Source organism: Hippopotamus amphibius, chromosome X (assembly GCF_030028045.1).
Source record: "Hippopotamus amphibius kiboko isolate mHipAmp2 chromosome X, mHipAmp2.hap2, whole genome shotgun sequence".
NCBI lineage: Eukaryota > Metazoa > Chordata > Mammalia > Artiodactyla > Hippopotamidae > Hippopotamus > Hippopotamus amphibius.
The window spans coordinates 32,251,211-32,279,190 of NC_080203.1; the positions used below are offsets into that span (position 1 = coordinate 32,251,211).

At 41.1% G+C, this 27,980-nt stretch overlaps 1 protein-coding gene across 11 annotated transcripts in view; it reads left to right on the plus strand.

Annotated features, from left to right (window-relative positions):
• Positions 1–27,980, plus strand: part of KIAA1210 (KIAA1210 ortholog) — a 73,209-nt gene that overhangs the window by 21,399 nt on the left and 23,830 nt on the right. For 7 of the 11 annotated variants that reach the window (XM_057719199.1, XM_057719200.1, XM_057719204.1 and 4 more), the window contains exons 2-5: positions 9,014–9,084; positions 14,740–14,914; positions 21,437–21,563; positions 26,808–26,963. In XM_057719199.1, the coding sequence (XP_057575182.1) occupies positions 9,014–9,084; positions 14,740–14,914; positions 21,437–21,563; positions 26,808–26,963 (529 nt within the window). Of the gene's footprint in view, positions 1–8,802; positions 9,085–14,739; positions 14,915–21,436; positions 21,564–26,807; positions 26,964–27,980 lie in introns of those variants that run through there. The other 4 variants (XM_057719201.1, XM_057719205.1, XM_057719206.1 and 1 more) reach the window with 4 other exon arrangements.

A 27,980-nucleotide genomic window follows, 5' to 3' on the forward strand; every position in this document is an offset into this window, starting at 1 on the left:
GGTATTTAATATTAGGTTTTTGTCTTTATCTTAGTTCTTAGTACAATTGTCTAATTTCATTCTGAGAATCTCCATTCTGTCTGGTGGTACTCTAGCTCTTTTCTATATTTAATTCTAGCTTACAAAATCTCCCTGGATTAGTGTTTGTGTGTGTAAGGTGTTATTTGTTTGTTTGTTTGCTTTTGCTTTTCTCTCTGATTTGTTCTGTTTCAGTTGTCAATTTCTGTTGGGTTTCTCTTTGAATATCTGATAGCATACTGGGGTTCTGTCAGGTCTTTCCAGAGCCTTATGTCCTAATGGATTCAGTAATTGTGTGTCTTATACACGTATGTGTTTCCTAGACTTAGTATCTGTTTAACTCAACACTTGGACATTAGTCTGAGGCTTGGACAGTCTTCTATAAACACCTCTATCGGCAGGACAAGCAACCCCAAAAGTTTGGACAACCATGAGGAAACAAAGAAACACCATGCAGGCAAAGGAGCAGGGAAAAAACCCACAAGACCAAATAAATGAGGAGGAAATAGGAAAAATGCCTGAAAAAGAATTCAGAGTAATGATAGCAAAAATGATACAAAATCTCAATAACAAAATAGAGAAAGTACAAGAAACAGTTCATAAGAACTCAGAAAAACAAACAGCAATGGATAACAAAATAACTGAAATTAAAAATACTCTAGATGCTATAACCAGCAGAATGACTGAGGCAGAAGAATGAATAAGTGAATTGGAAGATAGAATGGGGGAAATAACTGCCACAGAGCAGGAAAAAGAAAAAAGAATAAAAAGAATAGAAGACAGTCTCAGAGACCTCAGTAATAACATTAAGCATACCAACTTTCGAATTATAGGCATCCCAGAAGAAGGAGAAAAACAGAAAGGGTCTGAGAAAATATTTGAAGAGGTTATAGCGGAAAACTTCCCCAACATGGGAAAGGAAATAATCAACCAACTCCAAGAAACACAGAGAGTCCCATACAGAATAAACCCAAGGAGAAATACACCAAGGCACATATTAATCAAACTAATGACAATTAAACACAAAGAAAAAATATTAAAAGCAGCAAGAGAGAAGCAACAAATAACATATAAGGGAAAACCCATAAGGATAACAGCTGACCTTTCTACAGAAACTCTGCAGGCCAGAAGGGAATGGCAGGATATACTGAAAATCCTGAAAGAGAGAAACCTACAGCCAAGAATACTCTACCTAGCAAGAATCTCATTCAGATTTGATGGAGAAATCAAAAGCTTTCCAGACAAGCAAAAGTGAAGAGAATTCAGCACCACCAAACCAGCCTTACAACAAGTGCTAAAGGAACTTCTCTAAGTAGGAAACACAAGAAAAGGAAAACACCTACAAATACAAACCCAAAACAATTAAGAAAATGGTAATTGGAACACACATGTCAATAATCACCTTAAATGTAAATAGATTAAATGCTCCAACCAGAAGACACAGACTGGCTGAATGGATACAAAAACAAGACCCTTCTATATGCTGCCTACAAGAAACCCACTTCAGACCAAGGGATACATATAGACTGAAAGGAAAGGGATGGAAAAAGATATTCCATGCAAATGGAAGTCAAAAGAAAGCTGGAGTAGCAATACTCATATCAGACAAATTAGACTTGAAAGTAAAGACTATTAAAAGAGACAAGGAAGGACACTCCATAATGATCAAGGGATCCATTCAAGAAGAACATATCACAATGGTAAATATCTATGCCCCCAACATAGGAGCACCTCAATACATAAGGCAAATGCTAACAGCTATAAAAGGGGACATCGACAGTAACACAATAATAGTGGGAGACTTGAACACCCCACTTACATCAATGGACAGATCATCCAAACAGAAAATCAATAAAGACACACAAGCTTTAAATGACACATTAGACCATCTCAACTTAATTGATATTTATAGGACATTCCATCCAAAAACGACAGAATACACTTTCTTCTCAAGTGCACACGGAACATTTTCCAGGATAGATCACATCTTGGGTCACAAATCAAACCTCAGCAAATTCAAGAAAATTGAAATCATATCAAGCATCTTCTCAGACCACAACGCCATGAGACTAGATATCAATTACAGGAAAAAAACTGCAAGAAATACAAACACATGGAGGCTAAACAATTCACTATTAAACAACCAAGAAATCACTAAAGAAATCAAAGAGGAAATCAAAAAATATCTAGAAGCAAACGACAATGAAAACACAACAACCCAAAACCTATGGGACGCAGCAAAAGCAGTTCTAAGAGGGAAGTTTATAGCAATACAGTCCTACCTTAAGAAACAAGAAAATTATCAAATAAACAGCCTAACCTTACACCTAAAACAATTAGAAAAAGAAGAACAAAGAAACCCCAGAGTGAGCAGAAGGAAAGAAATCATAAAGATCAGAGCAGAAATAAATGAAAAAGAAAAGAAGGAAGCAATAGCAAAAATTAATAAAACTAAAAGCTGGTTCTTTGAGAAGATTAACAAAATTGATAAACCATTAGCCAGACTCATCAAGAAAAAAAGGGAGAAGATGCAAATCAACAGAATTAGAAATGAAAAAGGAGAAGTAACAACGGACACCTCAGAAATACAAAAGATCATGAGAGACTGCTACAAGCAACCATATGCCAATAAATTGGATAACCTGGAAGAAATGGATACATTCTTAGAAAAATACAATCTTCCAAGACTGAACCAGGAAGAAATAGAAACTATGAACAGACCAATCACAAGCACTGAAATTGAGACTGTGATTAAAAACCTCCCAACAAACAAAAGCCCAGGGCCAGAGGGCTTCACAGGCAAATTCTATCACACATTTAGAGAAGAGCTAACACCTATCCTTCTCAAACTCTTCCAAAATACAGCAGGAGGAACACTCCCAAACTCATTCTACGAGGCCACCATCACCCTGATACCAAAACCAGGCAAAGATGTCACAAAAAAAGAAAATTACAGACCAATATCACTGATGAATATAGATGCAAAAATCCTCAACATAATACTAGCTAACAGACTCCAACAGCACATTAAAAAAATCATACACCATGATCAAGTGGGGTTTATCCCTGGGATGCAAAGATTCTTCAATAGATGCAAATCAATCAACGTGATACATCATATCAACAAATTGAAGGATAAAAACCATATGATCATCTCAACAGATGCAGAAAAAGCTTTTGACAAAGTTCAACATCCATTTATGATAAAAGCTCTCCAGAAAATGGGCATAGAAGGAAATTACCTCAACATAATAAAAGCCATATATGAGAAACCAAAAGCCAACATCGTTCTAAATTGGGAAACATTGAAAGAATTCCCTCTAAGAACAGGAACAAGACAAGGGTGTCCACTCTCACCACTATTATTCAACATAGTTTTGGAAGTTTTAGCCACAGCAATCAGAGAAGCAAAAGAAATTAAAGGAATCCAAATTGGAAAAGAAGAAGTAAAATTGTCACTCTTTGCAGATGACATGATATTATATATAGAAAACCCTAAAGACTCTACCAGAAAACTGCTAGCACTCATTGATGAGTTTAGTAAAGTAGCAGGATACAAAATTAATGCACAGAAATCTCTTGCATTCCTATACACTAACAACGGAAGAGCAGAAAGAGAAGTTAAGGAAACTCTCCCATTCACCATTGCAACAAAAAGAATAAAATACCTAAGAATAAACCTGCCTAAGGAGGCAAAAGATCTGTATGCAGAAAACTTTAGGACATCGATGAAAGAAATCAAAGACGACACAAACAGATGGAGGGACATACCATGTTCCTGGATTGGAAGAATCAACATCGTGAAAATGACTGTACTACCCAAAGCAATTTACAGATTCAATGCAATCCTGATCAAATTACCAGTGACATTTTTCACAGAACTAGAGCAAGAAATCTTACGATTTGTATGGAAACGCAAAAGACCCCGAATAGCCAAAGCAATCTTGAGAAGGAAAAATGGAGTTGGTGGAATCAGGCTTCCTGACTTCAAACTATACTACAAGGCCATAGTGATCAAGACAGTATGGTACTGGCACAAAAATAGAAAGGAAGATCAATGGAATAGAATAGAGAACTCAGAAGTAAGCCCAAACACATATGGGCACCTTATCTTTGACAAAGGAGGCACGAATATACAATGGAAAAAAGACAGCCTCTTCAATAAGTGGTGCTGGGAAAATTGGACAGCAACATGTAAAAGAATGAAATCAGAACACTTCCTAACACCATATACAAAAATAAACTCCAAATGGATTAAAGACCTACATGTAAGGCCAGACACTATAAAACTCCTAGAGGAAAACATAGGCAGAACACTCTATGACATCCATCAAAGCAAGATCCTTTTTGACCCACCTCCTAGAATCATGGAAATAAAATCAAGAATAAACGAATGGGACCTCATGAAACTTAAAAGCTTTTGCACAGCGAAAGAAACCATAAACAAGACAAGAAGGCAACCCTCAGAATGGGAAAAAATATTTGCCTATGAAACAGCAGACAAAGGATTAACCTCCAAAATATACAAGCAGCTCAGGCAGCTTCTTACCAAAAAAGCAAACAACCCAATCCACACATGGGCGGAAGATCTAAATAGACATTTCTCCAAAGAAGACATCCAGATGGCCAACAAACACATGAAAAGATGCTCAACATCACTCATCATCAGAGAAATGCAAGTCAAAGCCACAATGAGGGATCACCTCACACCAATCAGAATGGCCATCATCACAAAATCTGGAAACAACAAATGTTGGAGAGGGTGTGGAGAAAAAGGAACTCTCCTGCATTGTTGGTGGGAATGTAAGTTGGTATAGCCGCTATGGAAAACCATTTGGAGGTTCCTTAAAAAACTACAAATAGAACTACCATATGATCCAGTAATCCCACTGCTAGGCATATATATACCCAAAGAAAACCATAATCCCCAAAGAAACATGTACCATGGTGTTCATTGCAGCACTATTTACAATAGCCAGGACATGGAAGCAACCTAAATGCCCATCAACAAATGAATGGATACAGAAGATGTGGCATATATATACAATGGAATATTACTCAGCTCTAAAAAGGGATGAGATGGAGCTATATGTCATGAGGTGGATAGACCTACAGTCTGTCATACAGAGTGAAGTAAGTCAGAAAGAGAAAGACAAATATTGTATGCTAACTCACATATACGGAATCTAAAAATGGTACTGATGAACTCAGTGACAAGAGCAAGAACGCAGATGCAGAGAATGGACTGGAGAACTCAAGGTTTGGGAGGGGGCGGGGGGTGAAGGGAAAGCTGAGACGAAGTGAGAGAGTAGCACAGACATATATATACTACCAACTGTAAAATAGATAGCCAGTGGGAAGTTGTTGCATAACAAAGGGAGTCCAACTCGAGGATGGAAGATGCCTTAGAGGACTGGGGCGGGGAGTGTGGGGGGGACTCGAGGGAGGGTGGGGGAGGGAGTCAAGGGAGGGAGGGAATGCGGGGATATGTGTATAAAAACAGATGATTGAACTTGGTGTACCCCCCCAAAAATAATAAATAAATAAATGAAATTTAAAAAAAATGGTACTGATGAACTCAGTGACAAGAACAAGGACGCAGATGCAGAGAATGGACTGGAGAACTCGAGGTTTGGGAGGGGGCGGGGGGTGAAGGGGAAGCTGAGACGAAGCGAGAGAGTAGCACAGACATACATATACTACCAACTGTAAAATAGATAGCCAGTGGGAAGTTGTTGTATAACAAAGGGAGTTCAACTTGAGGATGGAAGATGCCTTAGAGGACTGGGACGGGGAGGGAATACGGGGATATGTGTATAAAAACAGATGATTGAACTTGGGGTACCCCTCAAAAAAAATAATAAATAAATAAATTTTAAAAAAAGGTAACTTCATCTGTTTCTTTATTGCTTTTTTAAAATGTGGCCATTAGAAAATTTAAAATCACCTATGTGGCTTGCAATTGTGGTTCACATTAACATTTCAAGTTAATGGTGCTGGTCTAGAAAATGAGTGTAGATAAAGAAAAGGGCTAAGGGTAGAGCCCTCAGATGGTGCAACATTTCAAATACAGGAAAGGGGAAAGATACAGCAAGGGAGGCAAGGGAGGTTGAGAAGAAACAGCCAATGAGGTAGGAGGAAAATGAAGGGAGTGTGATATTCAGAAAGGCAAGTGTTAAAATTATTCAAAAAAGAGAGAGTGTCAGATGCTGCTGGGAGGTCAAGTAACAGATGGTTGGATGGAACGAGAGCCGTTTTGGTGGAGAGGCTGGGAAGCAGTTGGGTTTGGAAGGCCGGTTGGAGAGAAAGCAAAAGAATAAGAAGTGAAGACATAAGGTCAGTAAGTATAGATAACCCTTTGAGTTTGGCTTTAAAGAGATGCAGAGAAATAGGTGGTAACAGGAAGAGGATTTCGAATCAAGGGGAGGTTTGTGTGTTTTGTTGTGATTGTTGGTTTGTTTGCTTGGAAGGGGAGACAGCTCGGCTGATGGTGGTACCGTCCTCAGGGCCCTTGGTTGGGGAAATAAGCAAGTATGCCAGAAGGAATTTTAGACAGTTTAAAGTCAAAAGTTAGATGAAATGATTCTGTTGGCACTCTAGGGATGCAGAGGCCGCCATGATGGCCTCTTTCTTTGCTCTCCCTTTGTCTTTCATATTTTTCTCTTTGGTTATCATTCCCCTTCCTTCTTCTGCCCCTGACAGTGCTGGGTCAGGGGCAATGTTAGCCTGCCGTGGCCTGGTATTTTTGGAAAATGGGCTCCTTTTCCATGGGCTGCTCTAAAGCTCAGAGGTAATTTATTTTCCCAGTGTCTAAGAAGCCTTTTTTAGTGGCGGCGGTGGGGGTGCTGCCATGTTTATTAAGATGGCCGAGGGACTCACCCGTGATGTGAGTTGTTCCTGGCCCAAGGAATTCTCCTGTTCTCCCACTGAATTTCTGAGGGGCTTCTGAATTTCCCTACCTCTTTGCTCCTTCCAGATGTCCAGATGGGACTTGTGTATGTGTGTCTATATATGTGTGTGGTAATTAGTGAGCGTTGTGTGGGCCTGGGGTTGTCATCTTCAGGCAGAATTGTGGTATTGGCTCATAGAGTTTGGGTGACTTCAGTAAGTGCCAATTCCTTTCAGCCAGGGCCCACCTGGAACATACCTGCCATTGAACAAGCTGAGTTTATTACTCATTGCACTGAGAAAGAGCACACACCGTGGGGAACCATGGGACTTCTCAGTGACAGGCTCTCAAGGCATCTTGACACCAGGACCATGTCAGCTCTCCTTGTGGTTTGGAAGCTTTTGCTTTCCAAGGCCTCAGTCACTCTCAGTGGGTGACCTCTCAAATTTGCCTTCACTTCAGAGCCTGTGGTCACCCCTCTCTAGCTCCAGAGAAGTATCGGGGCTTAATGGCCAGAGAGCAGCACAGGATGGGCTTGGAGCCCACCCATGAAACAGCAATGGCAGCTTGACTATTTCTGGGAGAAGAACAGAAGTGGGGTAGGGAGGGGGGCTCCAAAACTTACTTAATCCAACTCGACAGTACTTGAGTCAGTCGCATCAAGACCCCAGCGGGAGCTACGATGAGGGCGGTCTCTGCTTGCCTCTCTGCAGCGCTCTTGCTCCTTTCCCTGGGTCATGGTGCTGATCAGCCCTCCCCCTCCCCCCACCACACACAAACTCCCATCAAAAATGTCAGCATTGATTTATAAAGGTTTGATTATCAACTGACATGCTTCCCTAGACCTGTCTAGCTTTGGCTAGAAGGCTAGATTGGATGGAAAATGTACAGTAGACTCTCAATTGATTATCTGCACTAATGGAAAGGAGCCCAGGGAGAGATACTTCTCCTGCGGCACAGAGTCAGAGTCACGGGAGGATTATCCTTTTGATGGTCACTTTGGTTGTTTTCCATTTGGGGCTACTTAAAACAATGCTGTGATAAACATTCTTGCATGTATATTTTTGTGTACAAGCATGAGTGTAGCTGTATGGTGAAGTTCTAGCGGTGATGCTACTGGATCAAAAGGTATGTGTATTTTTTTAATTTTGATACTGTGAAGTTGCTCTTCAGAGAGCAATTTACACTCCCTCATGTATGAGCGTGTCCGTTTTTCCCATCCTTGTCAGCATGGAACATCAGCAAAATTAAAACTTTTTGACAATCTGTTAGGTAAAAATGTTAACTTGTTATTCGGATTTACATTTCTTTCATTATGAGTAGGACTGAGACTTTCTTCATGTATTTCTTTTTCTATAAACTGCCTGTTCTAGCCTCTGCCCCATTGTATACCAAGTTGTTTGTCTTTTATTGATTCATATGCACGGTAGACAGATTAAGAAAATTGGCCCCTATATTTGTTGTAGGTATTGCTTCCTAGTTTGTTATTCTTTTGTAGACTCTTTAACTTTTTTGGCCAAAAGTTTAAAGTTTTTATGTAGTCAAATATTTCAATTTTTTTCTTTCTGGCTTATCAATGCAATTTTGTCTGCCTGGGTACATCCATGAATAGTAACAGGCCTCCAGCTCTAATGGGCCTCAACAGAAGGCGATAGATCAGGTTTTGCACATTTGTCTTTTATTTTTTGGTAACAGCTTTATTGAGCTATAAAATTCACATGTTATACAATTCACCCACTTAAAGTGTACAATTCAATGCTTTTTAGTATATTCAAAGATTTGTGCAACCATCACCACAATTAATTTTAGAATGCTGTCATCACCTGAAAAAGAAACCCTGTACTCTATCACTCAAAACAGCACCCTCATCCCTCCAGCCCTAAGCAAGACACTTTCTGTGTCTATGTGTTTGCCTATCCTGGACATTTCATTTAAATGGAATCATTGGCTTTTTTAAGGAAGAATAATTTTCTCTAATGGCAATTCCCTTTGTATATCTTTTCTTGCATAGTTTAAGAATCTAACTGGAGGATAAGGAGTAGGGTAAAATGATTGTGTTATATCCTAGATATCAAATGATTTTTTGTTTTTTGCTCTATATTTTAGTGATCCAACAATGGCTGAATCACTAAGTGGAATTTCTGGCAGTGTGGAAGTTCTGGAGGCCAGTGATGAGGGTAAGTAACCCAATAAAATCTCAATAACTAGAACGAGATTTGTTTAATGTGTTTAACCCCTAGAAACAAGAATCATATCACAAGAAAACAAGTTCATATCAAATTTCTAATGACACTAGACTCAGCCTATATTTGCTTCTCCATCTTTTAATCTTTTCTCTTTCATCTCAAACTCTTATAGTCAAAAAAGTTTTGTCTAGGCCCTGCAATCTGTTTTGGGGATGGTTACCAGGTTCTATGTACCAAATTCTATGTACCAAAAAAAAAAAAAAAATCAGAGCAGGCCACGATCTGAGAGATTCAAGTGAGGTTTTGCTATAGACGGTAATCCAGATTTAACCAACAGATACATTTGTAATTTGAAGAGTAAAGGGGGAATAGTAACAAAAGAAGCCACCATCAGCTTCTGTTTAAATGGGAATCAGTTTATAAAAATTTCTTTTGCAAACCCTATCCATTGCCTAAGTTATGGTGCCACCTGTGAATGGTAGGAGACCATGAGTGGGGTAATAGAGAGGCAAAGCTCACTAAACAATGATAAGCTTTATTGATGCTGAAAAACGCTGGGGGGAGGGGGAGGACCTATAAGACATAAGAAGAGACATTGAATTTAAAGACAGAACTGAATTTAACAGTTCACTGGGTTGTTCTTCGATGTTTGCTGAGTGTTCTTAGTAGTGTGTGGTACAGAAGACTTGGTCTGGAAGGATAGAGAGAGGGGAACCTTCTTGTGGCTTCCCGGAGGCCTGACTTCACTAAGGATGTGAACTGGGGGATACTGCACGTGGTACAGGGATCCTTGAGGGCAGGGCTTGCCTCCTCATCCCTGTGTCGCCATTGTTCAGTATCGGGTCTCAGAGAGAGTGATCAGACACTCAGAAGTTTGTAATGAATGAATGAGTGATAGGCCTCCTCACCAAGGCAGCCCCAACTACCAAATGAGCTGACCTATCTCTTTGGATATGAGCTGGACAGATGCCTACAAAAAAGGTGGCAAGACGCTGCGTCTTGATGAAAAGTGGAGGTAAGGAAGTGCCCTTTCTCTGTTCCCAAGATTTTTTTTTTTAAGAAACCAAACACTTGGGTACATTTTTAGTATTAGTCATTGCCAGCCAGAGAATAAGGTGGCTGTTGGGAGGCTGAAGGGAAGAAAGGCTGGTTAGAAGAGTCTTCTTTCCAAGCAGCAATGCAAGAGAACAAGGTCACCATTATGTGCAATGTATTTTGAAAGCTCATCAAGTTCAACCCAGCAGGGCTGCCTGTGTGCATGGCAGATAAGCAAATATACAACCCGAAGCAATGATTTCTTCATTGGGTTTAAGTGTTTTCTTGTCTGGGGGCAGGGGGAGGACTGCTTCTTTGGGCTGTTTTCTGGTGTGTGATACACTACAGGCCCTCAGTGAATGAGGGTCTTGAAAGCTACTGCCTGTTTGGGAATACGTAGTCCTTGGGCTTGGACAGGGAATTCAGTGGCTTTGCTACAGAAGTCGAGACAGCTGTCAGCTCACTGACCACCACTGCTGTGCCTTGGGGGGCGTAAGTTACCCAGCATATAGGTGACCTACATAAACGTTGCTGGATACAGGTGTGGGTTTTGACCCAAACCTGCTGTCTAGGTCTATCTACCCTTTACACTTTCAGCAACTTTGGAAACCAGCCCACCCAGGGCTCAGCTGCTGGCAATTTAAGGGCACCCCTTTACAAAAGAAAGCTTGAAAGTCCAATATATACCTGTGAATATATGGCAACTGTCTTGGATTCCATTAGGGTTTCAAAAGTAACATAGCACGTGGACAGTTCCCAGCTTTGTATCTCACTCCCAGGGTCTCCGTACATGCGGTCTGATGCTGTTGGGGATGGAGAGGTCTCCTAAGCTAGAGCAGGCTGAAGACTTGGACTGTTGCAGCTGGACTGGATGTCTGGCAATGGGTTGCTTAGTAAGGTTGTATCCAGTTTTCAAGCCACTGCCCTAGATCAATGGGCAGCCCACCCACCATGTGCGGTGATTACCATCTCTTGGTGTCCCCGCAACTCCCCACCAACAAAGCTATGCCACCACTATACAGAGAGCTACCCCTGAGGGAGGAAAGGAAACATTCTTTGCCTCCTAGTGGTCAAGGTTGAAAGAGACATGCATTGCTTAAGGTATTTTAAATCCCCGTGGGAAAATAAGTTGTTTCTGCAGAGCAAAAATGGAAGACGGGGAAAATTGAAATATATGCATACTTAATTTTTAACACCTTTTACAGTTCTATAGTCACTAGTCTGGTTAACTTAGGAACATAAAAATGTGTTAATGCATAATTTGGTTTGCTCATACAATGACTATGTTTGGTACATTCAGTTTTACAGCCTGAAAAGTTGATTAGAAGTGTTTTTATTCAGTTGTTAAGTGTTTGTAGATTGTGTCACAGATCGAGCTACCACCTGCTGATTCTCTCCCCTCTGTCTTGCGCTGGTTTGTGAGAGGCAGGTTTGTAACTCCAGATCTTCTAGCTTTGCCCTCCTCCTTTCCATTCTGGGATTTCAAAGCATGAAGGGCAATAAGCATTATGTGTCCAAACACTCTGAGCAGAAAGTTGTTCTCTTTTCAGAAGGCCAGAAGGAGATCCACCTGTCAATCAATAAATCTCATTCCTTCTGTTTGAAAAATGGCAATGCCTGCAAAGCCTCCTTCCCGTTTGAGAGGGGACGCTGCCCAGCTCATCCTCACTGGGCAGGAGTTGTTTAGGGTGTGTTGGAGCTGCCTTACACTGGCTTGGGAGGCTGTGCACATCTCTTTGTAAATGTCTTGCTAGTAGCTTGAAATTGACCATGATGGGAGTGTTTACACCACAGAAGTAGGCAAATACTACACATTAGGGCATTTTCCCCAGAGACCCAGTTGGTAAATGTATCCCAGCAAAAAACTGATTATAGTAATTAGTATAGTATAGTAGTCAGGATTTTACATAAACATCTCACTATTTCATGGATTTTAAAAATCCTTTGGGGGTGAGAAGATTAAGAAAGAAAGCTGGAGAGCAAAACATAGGTTACTTTAGAGCCAGCCTACTCTGTCCTGTATACTTTTCAGCACTTTCACGTTGAATCCTCACAGTGGTTCTATGAGATCAAATATCATTTTAAATAATTTAATTTATTATCATCGAAATTAGTTTAATTTTTCCTTAAAATATTGAAGAAGGAAACTTGGGAAAATGTTTCCTATTGTATCTTTGTGCTTTATTCTGTCTGTATCAAGGTAGAATTGCCAAGTTTATTCCAACCATGACCCTCTATAGGTACAGCCTAGTAGATAAGAAATTCCCCAAATCATTCAAAACTGAAGTTACTTAAGCAATGATTACCAAGCACGCAGCCCTACCATCTTCTTGTATTGCCCCAATCCATGCTGGCTTCTGCTTCTAATCATGTATATTTTAGAGCTCATTATTGAGTTATAGACATGGGGTGCTTCCCCTTATCTATGGATAGATAGAGTAGATGGATAGAGTTGATAGATCAGTTCTACAGATAGAATTGAATCTGATCTTAACAGACAATTATTGATTCCCTAATTCTAGCTCACATTTATTAGCATTTACTACATGCCAGATCCTACGCCAAGCTCTTTACTACATTATTTACAATTTACATCAACCCCAATAAGGGCCAGTGTTTAAATCATAGGATGCTTAAGGATGGCTCTGCTTAGTGATCTCAATTTAAGGGAAGTGACAAGCTGTGTTGGTATTCTGCACCCCTCAGGGGACTCAGTTGTCTCTCGAGTGTCACCGCGGGCTTTGCACTGTGCTCGTTGCTAAAAAGGATGCTAAAGAGAGCCCGCCTGCAACCTTGATGTGGGGGACAGCAGCGAAGACCTAGAACTGTATCTTACTTCTTCCCCATTGATACCCAAAACATAGTAAGTGCTTGACCTTGGTGAATGGTCGTTGAATAGGTGAATGAATGGATGAATGCGCAGACGAGAGAACATTCAGATGCAAAACTTGTGCCGACAGTCAGGTTTTAGGTGTACAGAGAGGAACGTGAATTGTAGTGATGGTGGGAAACTGGACTTAAGGCAGGCCTTGAAGTTTAGAAACCTTTCGAATAGGCAGGCCCAGGAGTAATCAGTACACAAACTGGCCAGCGCATTTCAGCACGAGAAGGAGCCCTACTTCAGCATTTCCCAAAGTGTGTTTTGCCAGACGTTCTGCATACGTGCATTGAAGAGACAACACTGTTATCCAGTTTCTTCACGCTTCACCATACACATAGGCATGTTGAAGTTTCGGCAAAGTCTTGTTGCAAAGCAGACCCCTAAGCTTTGTTTAATCATCAGCATTTCCCAGATTGACTCGACTGCAGACCCCCCTTTTCACGCAACAGACCTGTGAGTATCCCTCTGAACACACTCTGGGAGATGCTGATCGGCATGACCCCTTCATTTTCCAGCTGAGCCTCAGAGAGGTTGAATGACTTCCCCGAGGTCACAGAGCTAATCGATACCAGAGCCAAGCCCAGGATTCTAGAGTTTTCTGACTCTTGAGTGGTGCCTTCCATCACACCACTAAGCCTTTCTAATGGCAGCCTTGTCTGCAATTCCCTTGGCTGGGCCTTTCACTGCCAGCGCAGCATTGCTGTGCTGACAAGAGGCCTTCCAGAGACCAGGCTGTTGGGACACATGAGTTGGTCAATTATTGCATGTGAAGCAGTAAGAGTTGGTTCCTTCCCTCTGAAGATGCAGCAGAAACTCCCTTGCCCTTTCCGCTCTTCTACTGAGCCCCGATAAAGATACAGGTGCTTATTAGGAAACACGAGAAAACCGAAACAGGGCCTGAGGAGCATTTAAAGCTCACATTCCTCACTGCTGCCCTGGTTTTTTTTATCATAGTGGAGTAAACTTTCAATTATCTGCATGTGCAGAGGGCAGCAGCGCTGTGGATGATCTGAACCAATCAGTGATAATTGAAGAACGTACACAATGCACGTAACACACACACACACTCTCTTGTAAAACTCGTTGGTAGGTGATTTTGTCATGCCTTTTGCATAGGGAGCTTCTTTGCTCAGCAGCCCTTTCTTCCTATTTCCCAGCCCTCTTCCTTGCTTGTAAATCTCTTCCTTGAGGACATCCTCCCTGACTGCACCAACCCCACTGCACTCACTCCTTGGGTCTGCATCCTTTCAGCACACAGGTTGGGCGGTACCAACTCCCACACGAATTTCCAAGGGTCCTGAAGTGTTTGTCTCATGTGGAAGCTTGGCTCCCCAACTGGGTGGTGATGACTCCAGCGACCAGGGTACCAAGTGCCATAATTATGTTGGCCCCATAATCGCTGCATGTGAATGAAATTCTTAGGGCCAGGAAAGAGGTGTGTGTTAATAGTTGAAATTGAGACGCAAGTGAACCCAGGGTGAGTTGAACCTGAATAAAGGCTGCCCAGAGGCCGCAAGCTGGGGCCTGAGCTTCTGCTTCCACCAGAAACTCAGACACTTTGTGAGTTACTAAGAAGAGAACAAACCAGATGAACGGTGCTGTGGGCACTGGGGGCGAGCGCCAAGACCCGCAGGGCCTCTGGGATCATAGCCCTCATTCCTGTCACGAAAGCCATTTCCTCTCCTGTCTTCCCTTCCACCATCACACTCTACCTCACTTTCATTTCTAAGTTCCAGGAAAGAAGAAATCCAAATTTAAAGTCTTCAAGTGCTTTTTTGGCAAGAAGAAGAAAAAAGAGCCCGAAGATGTCCAGGGAGGGAAGAGGCTCAAACCAAGCTTGTCCAGTGGCAATATTAACACCTCTTTCCTGAAGCCAGTTCCGGAAGGTCAACAAATCAAGCCTGGGTAATCTCAGGTGGGGCGGCGGGTGGGGGCAGGGCAAGGGGCAGGTATCCAGATGCAGGTGCCCCTTTGGCAGCCAAATCACCAATAGGTCTTTGGTCCCAGGGACTCTTGGCCTCCCTGCCTTGGGGAGCTGGGTCTGCAGCCATTGCCAATGCAGCCACGTCCCGGGGACCTTTCCCTGTGCTCATGTGTATATGCTTGCTGTCTGGGCTGCACAGCTCAGTGGGTTGGAGCACGGCAAATGCACAGCCTATTCCCCAAGAGTGCTGGGTGAGAGGGTGAGGGGAGATCAGGGCAACCCTGCCCTGTCACAGCTACAATAACTTGAGATGTGAGGCCTACCACTAGTGAGGAGCTGGAGGCCTCTGTTCCACAAGGTAAGGATGGCCTCCATCATTCAGGAAGCTTGATCTGGTTTGCTTACCCAGCCCTCAGGCTCCAGATCTCATAATGTGTGATTAAAGTCTTAGATAGTGAAGCCATCTAGCTGGGTTGGTGCGTAAGGATACAATCACTGTGTCAATGTAGAAACAAACAAACAAGCAAGCAAGCAAAAAACCCAAATTCATTTCTCCCTCCATTCCAAGAGACTGGGGGAAGTGATGTAACTGGTCACAGAAGGCATGGGGAAGACTGTTTCTCAGCTACCATTGCCACTCCTATTCATATTTTCATCTTTGAAGCCCAATTTCCACATTTCATCGTGGAAAATCTGGACACCCAGTACCCCCAGCTGTTCCTGAATCAGTCGGATCCCCCTCTATGGAGTTCCACTTGGGCCTGTTCCCCTGGCCTTAAACTCCAGACTTATCTGGACTCCCCGCAGAGCTCACGTGTACTGCTACCCATTCCCTCAAGGCTTTGCTTGGAGGTAATGGGACAGTTAGTGAACATGTTATACTACCCTCTAACAGCATGTAGGTCTCCTTAAAAAGGACCTTAATGAGTGCATTCAATGTGAGGTATTTCAGATAGCTTTGCTAGTGAGGGAGATGGTTTTGCAGGGGGGCTTGCCTCATATGTCACAAACATACCATTATAGGCCATTGCCTTTTAGGTCTAAGGAAGATAGACTAGTCCTACAAACAAAGCAGAAGGTGGGGTGGGAGAGGGAAGTTTGGGTTTATTCTGCTTTGTCTCTACAAATTGGCAAGGGCTATCTCCACTGACGTTCTACCTTGCCCCTTTTTACCTGTCCCTCTCCCTCCAAAATGGTCCATTTGGTCTGATGCATTCTCTAGACCAAAAAGGTGTGTTCATGCACACTTCTGGGGAGGGGGTGCAGGGGAAGAGGGGGAGGGAGAGGGAGAGGCAGCTAGTATAAGTGCATCAACTAGTTCATACACGAGGAAGGGTGTTTTTCTAAGGACCTGAGATCGGTCTTTTTTTTTTTTTTTTCTCGAGTATAGATTAATCGAGAATATAACTTAGGAGGCCTGAAGTTCACCCCTGACCCCAGCCTCTTGCTCAATTGCTAGGGGAGAAACCCTGGAAAATGTCACTTGAGAGTTAGGGAAATGACATTTTTTCATCCATCGAAGCACCTGATCGTAACAAAACTTAGAGCCAGCCCTCTCTGTCTTGTACAGTAGGACCAGTATCTATTTCCAAGACTGTTTTAAACTGTATCTGATAGAACGGACAAATTCCATTCCTCCATTTGATTTTTTAATGGGTGCTGGTGTAATCTACTTTATTGCCTTTAATTAAGGCCAAGATTTTGTTTGGATTTTGGGTGTGTTTTCTTTTCTTTGCCTCCAGGGAGCAGATCAATAAGCACTAGGTATGGTCAGCTGACAGGAGGTTTGGTTTCCGACAAACCTGACCACAGCTGGTGCTAATGTAATCCTTTGATCAGGGAGGGCTTGGCACTGGAGAGCCAACTCAACAGTGAAATCCTGGCTGATGCACAGCATGGAAATGACAGGGTTTTTAAGCCCACTTATAGCCTAAGATTTCCTTGCAGTTTTTTTCTGCACAAAGCAGGGCAGGTAAGATAGTCACAGATCCTACACTGGTCTCAAGCCTGATTTGAGCCAGCAGGTCATAGACAAGCAGTAAATGGAAGTGTGTGTGTGTGTGTGTGTGTGTGCACGAATGTGTGGATAGAGATGCTCTCTGAGTGCTGCATCAGTTGTATAACCCCATCAAGTGTTTCTCTAGAGTCATGTTAATTTTCTGCTGGACTGCTGTTTTCATAAAGCAGAGCATCTTGCCTTCACCACCAGGGCCGCCTGGGTAGGAGAGTTTTAGGGAAAAGGTGGGTAGGAGTTTGATACAAAGTGGCAGACATCTGCCTCTTCTCTTTCCTTGCTGGCCCGCAAGACACCTTAGCATGGGTGCCATTTTAATCCCCAGAACACCAGATTGTCCTCGGAGTGTGTCACAATCAAATATCCCATGTGCTTGTCCCTCAGCCAGACAGGCTCACAATGGCGAGGTGGGTGCTAGCCCTACAGTGTCTGAGCTGCTACTCTGGTTACCATTTAAAGATTGTTTTTTTTTTAAATGCCAACCTGCATGTATAATTTGGTAATAAAGATAGTAAATGGAAAAAAAGGATTTGAAATATTAAAAAATTACTTTAAAAACATTTTCATCCTTCCCTAAAAGAACCCCTGTACCCATTAGCAGTCAATCCCCATTCCTCCCTAACCCCAGTCCAATCATAGGTGACCACTTATCTACTTTCTGCCTCTGTAAATTTGCTTATTCTGGATATTTTATACATACAGAATCATACAATACGTGGTCTTTTGTGACTGGCTTGATTCCCTTAGCATGTTTCCAAGAGTCACCCATATTGTAGCATGTATCATGTACTTTCTTCCTTTATGAATTGAATTGTATTCCATTGCATGGATATATTCCACTTTATGCACTCATCAATTGACTATTATGAAGTGTGGAGATTTGTGTACAAGTTTTTGGATAGATATATTATTTTTATTTCTCTTGGGTATATACCTAGGAGTGAAGTTGCTGGGTCATATGGTAATTTAATGTTTAATTTTTCAAGGAACCACCAAACTGTTTTCCAAAGTGTCTGAATTGTCTTATCTTCCCACCAGCAGTGTATGCGGTTTCCAATTTCTCTACAACCTTGCCAATACTTGTTATTATCTTATTTTTGTTTCTAGTCATTCCAGTAGGTATGAAGTGGCATTCCATTATAGTTTGAATTTGTATTTCCCTGCTGACTAATGACGTTGAGCATCTTTGCATGGGTTTGTTAGCCATTTGTTTGTCTTCTTTGGAGAAACGTTTATTGAGATCCTTTGTCCATTTTTAATTAGGTTATCTATATCTTTATTTTTTAATTTATTGAATGAAAGATTCTTGAAATTCTATTGTACTTCACAATTTTCAAAAGTTTCACACACATGATTTCATAGAATCCCATAGTAACCCTTTTCCCCCCTTACCCCCATGTTGTCCCTCCACCTTCTCTCTCCGCACTGGTAACCACTAGTCTGTTCTCTATATCTGTGAGTCTCCTTTTTTGTTTTATTCACTAGTTTGTTGTATTTTTCAGATTCCACATATAAGTGATATCATATGGTATTTGTCTTTTTCTGTCTGACTTATTTTACTTAGCGTAATGTCCTCCAAGTCCATCCATGTTGCTGCAAATGGCAAAATTTCATTCTTTTTTTTATTTTTATTATTGAATTGTGAGAGTTTCTTATATATGCTAGATACAAGTCCCTTATCAGGTATACAGTTTTTCTCCCATTATGTGGGTTGTCTTTTGAAGTACAAAAGGTTGTAATTTTGATGAAATCCATTTATCTGGTTTTTTGTTTTCCTTTTGTTGCTTAAGTTTTTGGGGTCATATCTAAGGATCCATTCCCAAATCCAGGTCATGAAGATATACCCCTATGATTTCTTCTAAGAGTTTTGGCTCTTATATTTAGGTCTTTGATCCATTTTGAGTTAATTTTTATATATGTTATGAGATAAAGGTCTAACTTCATTCTCTTGCATGTGACTATCCAGTTGTCCAGCACCATTTAATAAAAAAAAAAAAAACAAACTATTCTTTCCCAATTGAATGATCTTGGCACCCTTGTAGCAAATCAGTTCACTATAGATGAATGGGTTAATTTCTGGACTCTCAATTCTATTCCACTGATCTATAGATCTACCCTTACGCCAGTACTACACTGTCTTGATTGCTGTAGCTTTGTAGTAAGTTTAAAATTGGCAAGTGTGAGTCCTCCAACTTTATCCATCTTTTTCAAGATTGTTTTGGCTATTTGTGGTCCCTTGCACTTCGTTTTGAATTTTGAAACCAGCTTGTCCATTACTGCAAAAAAAATTTAAGGCAGCTGAAATTTCAAAAGAGATTGCATTAAATCTGTAGGTCAATTTGTGGAGTATTGCCATCGTGACAAGATTGTCTTCCAACTCATGAACATAGGATATCTTTCCATTTATTTAGGTCTTCTTTAATTTCTTTCATCAGTGTTTTATAGTTTTCAGAGTATAAGTTTTACACACCTTTTGTTAAATTTATTCCTAAGTATTTTATGCTTTTTTATAAAAATTTTTAAGTTGAAGTATAATTGACATACAATATTATGTTAGTTGCAGGTGTACAACATAGTGATTTGATCAAATACATTGTGAGATGATCACCATGATAAGTCTAGTAGCCATGTGTCACCATACAAAATTATTACGGTATTATTGACTGTATTCTTTATGCTGTATATTACATCCACGTGATATTTATTTTAGCGCTGGGAGTTTGTATCTCTTAATCCCCTTCATCTATTTAGCCAAGGCCCCCACCTCCCCTCCTCTCTGGCAACCACCAGTTTGCTGTCTGTATCTATAAGTCTGTTTCTGTTTTGTCTTATTTTTTGTTTTGGTTTTTAGAGTCCACATATAAGTGAGATCATATGGTATTTGTCTTTCTCCATCAGACTTATTTCACTTAGCGTAATAATCTCTAGGTCCATCCTTTTTTTTTTTTCTTTTTGGAGGTATTGTAAATGGAAGTATTTTCTTAATTTCGCTTTCGGATTGTTCATTGCAAGTATATAGAAATACAATCAATTTTTGTATAGTCGTCTTGTACCCTGCAACCTTGCTGAACTCGTTGATTAGTTCTAGTAGTTTTTAATGGGTTCCTTAGGAGTTTTATACACAAGATTATGTCATCTGTGATTAGAGATAATTTTACTTCTCCCTGTCCAATATGGATGCCTTTTATTTCATGTTCTTATCTAATTTCCCTGGCTAGAACCCAGTACAATGCTGACTAGAAGTGGTGAGAGCAGACATCCTTGTCTTGTTCTTGATCTGCATGAGAAAGCATCCAGTCTTTCATCATTATAATATCAGCTGTGGGATTCTCACAGATGTTCTCCGTCAAGGTTGAGTGTATTTTTTCATGAAAAAGTGTTGGATTCTGTATGTGCTTTTTCCGCATCTATTGAAGTGGCCATGTACGTGGTTTTTCTTTTTATTCTATTGATATGGTATATTACATTAATTGATTTTCATATATTAAAGTAACCTTGCATTCCTGGCAAGTCCTACTTGGTCATGGTGTATAATTCTTTTTATATGTTGCTGGATTCAGATGGCTAGTATTTTATTGAAGACTTTTGCATCTATATTCATAAGATATACTGTACTTTTCTTGTGATTTCTTTGGTTGAAATTTTTAAAAGGTGAAATATATTCCCACATCCCTAAAGGAGTCTTTTGTGCCTTTAGCCTTTCATTTGCTTCTAACTTTCCCCTGATTTGTCTTAACATAATTGTTATCAACCTGGTTCCATTCCCAATCAGAAGGTACTTCCATCTGGGTTTAGCAAGCTGGAGGTGGATAGGGTGGATGCATAAGATGACTTTGAAAACAGGATAAATATATTGTAGAACCCTTGTGTGAGAGAGGAAAAGACCTAATGAATGAAAGTATCCAGCATCTGGGCAGATATCTGATATTTTTAATCAAAACAAAAACACCAGAGACAAATTGGGTGTGAAAGATGTTTTACAACTCTCATCTTAATAATAGCAAGATTCAGGTGTTCCCTCCCCTTCCACAGTGTTGCCACTACTGAACTGTATACTTTCTTTTTTTTTTTGCTTAATTTTTTTTATTATTTTTTTTATTATTTTTTTTGAACTGTATACTTTCAATGGTGAATTGTATGGTATGTAAACCATATCTCAGTAAAGCTATTATATAAAAAAGATATGTGTTGATCATTTAAAAAATCAAAGTTATGCAGAAGTACATAGAGTATAAAATGAAAATACCCCTCCTGTTCCTAGTGCCAGTCCTTGGAGGGAAGCACCACTAACAGTGCGGTGGATAGCCTTCCAGACTTTTCTCTATGAACGCAAACTATACATGTATGTAATATATGTGTATGTGTTAAATGGGGCCATACTATTCCGAGGCGTCTCTGGTAGGCCATGTTATAGACATATCGACACATGTGTCTTTGGTTCCTTTGGCTCCTTTGGCTGCTTTCATAAGACTTTTTCCTTCTTGTCCAGGGCCAAGAGTAGCATGGGGAACAAAGCCCTGTCCCATGACAGCATCATCATTTTGGAGCCTGAGCCTGAAGGATCAGGAAGCAGAATATGCCCCTCTCCAGAGGTCCAGAGAGACAGACCTCTGCAGGTAATAGTGAACTCGAGCATCAGTGCCTAATTGGACTACACCTCTTCCATTGCCTACTCCTCTCCTGTCAAAAAACAAGGAGGGAGGAATTTGGACCTCCTTCCCAGCTGTTTCTACCCCACGATTGTAAACATTGAATGAGAGAATAAACACATGATGTGTTTACCTAGTGCCCAGCACACATTGTTGGCTGGTATTGCCATATCCACTTCTCTTTCCACACCCCAAGATGCTCAAAGTATTATGACAGGGACATTCCACTGGTAATGTGCAGGCATTCCAACCCCCATGTTTTTTCTTTCTTCCACAGAGATCTCATGTTTTGAGAACTCTGCCTAGAGCTGGGACTGGTAGTAGGCATGGAGCTATGTTTGGAGCTGCACCCTGATGTGTGCCCAGAAGTGGAATCTGGGTTTCAGGCTCCAAGATCACTGAGGTAATAGAGTAGAATTGTTCAAAGTTGGACAGATAGACGTATGCTTGAATTCTTGCTCTGCATCTTATTGGCTCTGTGACTTTGGGATAATTGCTTAACCTCTCTGAGCCTTCCTTTCCTCATCTACAATGGGTATAATATTAATATCTACCTTAAAGCATTGCTTGTGAGGATTGAATAAAGACTTGGAGAGACTGAAGGAATTGCTCAAGCTGACCCATGTAGTTAGTGGTAGACCTGGAACTCTGACCCACGTGTGTTGACCTCCAAACCCATAGTCTTTCCATTACCCCAATCTCTAAGATGTTCAACTTCTCTGGTGCTGCCTCAACAGGAAGGAAGGTACATCTTTAGTCTCCATGAAAATACAACGTGTATGTAGGATAGTCTCTTACCTCCAGCTAATCCTACCCATTTCTCAGTCAGACTCTTCTGGAGCTCTGATCTAGAAATGCTCCGGGGGCAGTCAGAAATATTGCCAGGAGGATAACCCTTAGCAGCTACCTTCCTCCTCTCGGCCTGGGGGTTGGATTATACCCAAAACTCCCTGTGTTACTGGGGAGGCCCCACAAGGAGGAGACCCTTCTCCACTAGAGGGCTGCATTTGGCAAGAGGTAACTGGGGTTTATTTCTTACATGTCTGCTTGAGACCCCCTGTCTCTTGCTCTGGTTTTCATACTGTGTATGGAAGTTCTGCTGGGTACATGAGCCATGAAGGGTGGAGAAGCAAACACTGAGATGGTCACCAGTGGTGCTGACCTTATGATTGTAAAGCAGCCCCTCGGTCAGCAGACTGTTGCCCACTTGTACTACAGCAGGAAAAGTCACTTCCATGAACTTTCTAGTCTTCAGTTTCAAACATCAACACCAATTTTCGCTTGTCTCCACAGCTATACTCCCTTGGCACCCAGTGACAAAAATCCAGGTACACATGACCAAATGCCACGAGGTTAGTTCTCATATTCAGGAAGGGGAAACCTGTTTCCTGGACTCCTCCCTCTCTCCTTCCTCTCAGTCCCAGCAACAGAGAGACTCTTATAGAAAAGACATTCCATTTTTTTTTTAAAGATAAGGAAAAGATTCTAGGGACATTTCTTTCCACAACAAAGGGAGTGGGGAAAACCACAATAGCCCAGAGACAAGTTTTCTTAAATGTCTGGCTTGGGCCCACACCTCATACTTTCAGCTTGCTCCCTTGGTCCCTCCACTGGGAAACAGGGCTGAAGATGGAAGAGGGTGTTAACAGAAGCTGGGTCATCAACAACAATGAGATTGACTTTTGCATGGGAAACTTCCCTTAAGTGCCAAGGTGACATTCCTAAATGACAGGGTGGTTGATAGCATTAGGTCAAGGGTCCTGACACGCAGTGTTGCATAGAAGCTGGGGTAAATATAGAATTGGCCAATGACTGGGTCCCTTGAAGGGGCAGGGTTCTTAATGGACTAAGTGACATTCAGAGCAACTGAGAGATTGTGGGAGAGGAAATCCAGGCAAAGTTTCGTTAGAAATGCTGAGACTGAGCCAGTTTTTTGTTTTGATCTGATAAATGCACACATCCCGCACTCTCGGCCCGGCAAGGGGGTGTTGGTGCCCATCGACATGTATTAGCTCTAGAATTACCACAGTTATCTAAGTGGGAGAGGAGTGAGCGGCCAAAGGAACCATAACTGATTTAATGAGCCATTTGCAGTTTCAGTGCACCAGCCGTACGTGCTTAGACATGCGTGGATTCATCTTTTTTTTAATTCTCTTTATTGGAATATAATTGCTTTACACTGTTGTGCCAGTTTTTGCTGTACAACAAAGTGAATCAGCTATATTTATACATATATCCCCATCTCCCCTGCCTCCTGCGACTCCTTGCCACCATTCCTATCCCACCCCTCTAAGTCATCACCCATCACTGAGTTGATCTCTCAGTGTTATGCAGCAGCTTCCCACTAGCTATCTAGTTTTACATTTGGTAGTGTATATATGTCCATGCTACTCTCTCACTTCGTCCCAGCTTCCCCTTCGCCCCCCACCCCGTGTCCTCAAGTCTGTTCTCAACATCTGCATCTTTATTCTTGCCCTGTCACTGGGTTCATCAGTACCAGTTTTTTAGATTCCGTATATATGAGTTAGCATACGGTATTTGTTTTTCTCTTTCTGGCTTACTTCGCTCTGTATGACAGACTCTTAGGTCCATCCACCTGACTACAAATAACTCAATTTCATTCCTTTTTATGGCCGAGTAGTATTCTATTGTATATATGTGCCACATCTTCTTTATCCATTCATCTGTTGATGGACATTTAGGTTGCTTCCTTGTCCTGGCTACTGTAAATACTGCTGCAATGAACATTATGGTACTTGTTTCTTTTGGGATTATGGTTTTCTCAGGATATATGCCCAGGAGTGGGATTGTTGGGTCAGATGGTAGTTCTATTTTTAGCTTTTTAAGGAACCTCCATACTGTTTTCCATAGTGGCTGCACCAATTTACACTCCTACCAACAGGGCAGGAGGGTTCCCTTTTCTCTGCACTCTCTCCAGCATTTATTGTTTCTAGATTTTTTTAAGATGGCCATTCTGACCAGTGTGAGGTGATACCTCATTGTGGCTTTGACTTGCATTTCTCTAATGATTAGTGATGTTGAGCATCTTTTCATGTGTTTGTTAGCCATCTGCATGTCTTCTTTGGAGAAATGTCTATGTAGATCTTCCACTCATTTGTGGATTGGGTTATTTGCTTTTTTGGCATTTAGCTGCATGTGCTGCTTGTATATTTTGGAGATTAATCCTTTGTCAGTTGCTTCATTGGCAAATATTTTCTCCCATTCTGAAGGTTGTCTTCTTGTCTTGTTTATGGTTTCTTTTGCTGTGCAAAGCTTTTAAGTTTCATTAGGTCCCATTTGTTTATTTTTTATTTTATTTCCATTATTCTAGGAAGTGGGTCAAAAAGGATCTTGCTTTGATTTGTGTCATGGAGTGTTCTTCCTATGTTTTCCTCTAAGAGTTTTATAGTATCTGGCCTTACATGTAGGTCTTTAATCCATTTTGAGTTTATTTTTGTGTATGGTGTTAGGAAGTGTTCTAATTTCATTCTTTTACATGTAGCTGTCCAATTTTCATGGACTCATCTTTGACAAGCATATGCTACTGCCAGATGTTCACCTAATATCCTATCTGAAGTGTTAGGAATGTGGGTGCCTAGGTTACTCTTCAAGATGTTTCATGTTCTTTTTATTTGAGGACAAGTCGACAAGAAGAGGTAATAGCATATTATTAGCACCTTCTTATTGTTGAATCAAACTGAATTCAGTAATGTAAGAAGCTGAGACTACAAAGCAGTTTATCTTATTGCTCACAGTCCCAACTCTCCCCCTGCAGCCCTTCTTAAGGAAGGAGGCACACTATCTCTTCTGGCTATTGCCTTTAAACTTCCTGAACTTGAGCATGGGACATCCCCTTCCTGGCCCTTGTAGCTAGGAGACAGGAGTGCAGATTGGTTAAGGACGTAGGCTATAAAGACAAGCTGACCTTTTCAAATCCTTGCTCTGCCACTATGAGAGTTAGGGCCAGTCGTGATTTCTCAGACCTGGTTTTCCCCATCGGTAAAATGAGACCATGAGAGCAAATGCTTTCGAAGAATTGTAAGGTTCGAATGAAATACATCTATGGAGAGTACTCCCTGCCCGGCAGGGAGAAAGATCTCAAATCAATAACCTGACTCTCTAGATTAAGGAACTAGAAAGAGAAAAGCAAACGAAACCCAAAGCTAGCAAAAGGAAGGAAATAATAACGATTAAAGAAGAGTAAAGCCTTCAGTAAAAGTTAGCTGCCATTAGTATAGTGCTTATTATTACAATTGGGCTTGGGGATGGTTAACCCCCAAGGTCTCTTCTCAAGAGCCCCCAGCGGGGCCTTGTAGTAATAAGAGGGCACCTTAGACATTGGCCGGGAGTACCCCACAGGCAGAAACTCATTGTGGCCCCTTTTCTTTGGCTTTGAGAGGCTGACAGCCATCTGTCCTGAGCAAGACAGAAGCAAGCATGTCAGCTCCGTGACAACAAGGATTTTGTTTTGTTTATTGCTATAGGCCTAGAATGGGTGTGGCACATTGTCCATGCTTAGCCAGTATTTGTTAAAGATAAAATCAGGGATTCTGATCCACATTGAGAGGACCATGGCAGGGACAAGTGCCTCAAATTCAAGTGTACCATGAACTTCAAACTGGAATCAAATAAATCAATCTGTTGAAGCCCAAGGTAAACCCAAATGATTGATTGTATTCCCTTCAGAAAACTAGTTAAAACAGTTCTAACCAGGACTAGTTCTACAGATTTTCTAAAAGTCCCAGAAAATCAATCTTGACAGGCTTAAGATAAGCAACCAATACAGTCAAGATGTGATCCAGACAATTGCTTGGATGCCAAACCCAGATCATAACCCAAAGACACCTTCCCAAGATCTGGACCTGCAAAGACAGGACCAATATCAAAACAAAGATCAGACTCAAACAAGATTTATGGTTGTCCTACTCAAACATCAGTAGGAGATAACACCAGGATTCTGGTTTTGATCAAACAAACAATTTGAAGTTTCTGTCTTTGGGGATTGGCAAAAGTGTGCAACAACCCAGAGAATGGACCAATGCTATTCATCTTTGAGTAGGTACTGGAAGTGAAGACAAGGAAGTAGGAGAGTCTTTCCTTGGCTCATTTTTTTTTCACTTGGATTCTTAGCCCTTCAACCATTAAGCAACAAGTAATTTGGAGGAAGGCACACAAACTTTAACTTTTTCCTTCTATCCTCCTCCTTGACAGATCCCACCACTGTGCCCATGCCAACCCAGCATCAGCCCACCTCTTATTCAATCTGACACAATCTCTAAGGATTTTGAAGAAATGTCTGCTGCTGATGAGTCACCTAAGGGCCCACAAAAGAAGGGTTCATCACACAAGATGTTGCCATTGAAGAAGGCAAGTGTTAGTTCCATCCTAATTCGCAGGTTGCGGAGGGGTGCACAAGTCAGAGGCATAATTTTTTCTTGCGCTAACTTTTTTCCTGCTATAGCTCAGCCCTAGGGGGATGTTTGGGGAAGGAGCTGCCATTCTTGGCTTTTGATTTGCTTGGTGGTTTACATTTTCTGTCCAGTTCTGCAAACCAAATAATCAGCAGTGTAATTTGCAAGCAGTGGAAGATGGTATTTCTGAAAAAAAAAATATTGCAGATGTTTTCAGTTATTTCATGAAGAAAACAATAGAGATTTTTATGGAAGTAAAGACTTTACAGATTCAAATGCCAAAATCTCAAAGGTTAGGGCATGTAGTATTGTTTGATAGACATATTCATATGAAAAATCATTTGACACGAGAGGGCATGTATGCGTATTTCATATGTCTAATTTTGCCAACCAAATAAAACCCATCAACAATTGGAAAGTCAGTAGATTGTGCTCATATCAACACGTCCATTCTCAAACTATCATGTGGTTAATTCAATTGGTTGTTTTTGAACTTGAGAGGGCTTTGAGAATGAAGTAGAGTTTAGAACAATTAACCTTGGGGACTAAAGAGTAAACAGAAAGGTAGTTTATAATGAAGATAATTGGCCAGTCAGCTCAAAACTCTGTTTCAACGTTAAAAGAGTCTATAGAGGGGAAGCAGCCTTTAGTTAGATATGTTAACCAAAAAACAATTTGGTTAGGACCAAAGTTAAAGCACAGGCTTTAATATTCTTTGTTGCCATGGACCTGACATGCTAGCTTCTGTCATGGGCTCTGCTCCTGCTCAGGACAGATGGCCGTCAAACTTTCAAAGCCAAATCAGGATGCTCACTGATTTTTGAATTTAGGCTACAACAATAGCACTAAGTCAGACAAATTGTAACAGTCTGAATTGGTGGAAGGATTGAATTAGATAACATTTTTTTATCATGGTAAAATACACAAAACATAAAATTTATCATGTTTAAGTGTACAATTCAGTGGCATTAAG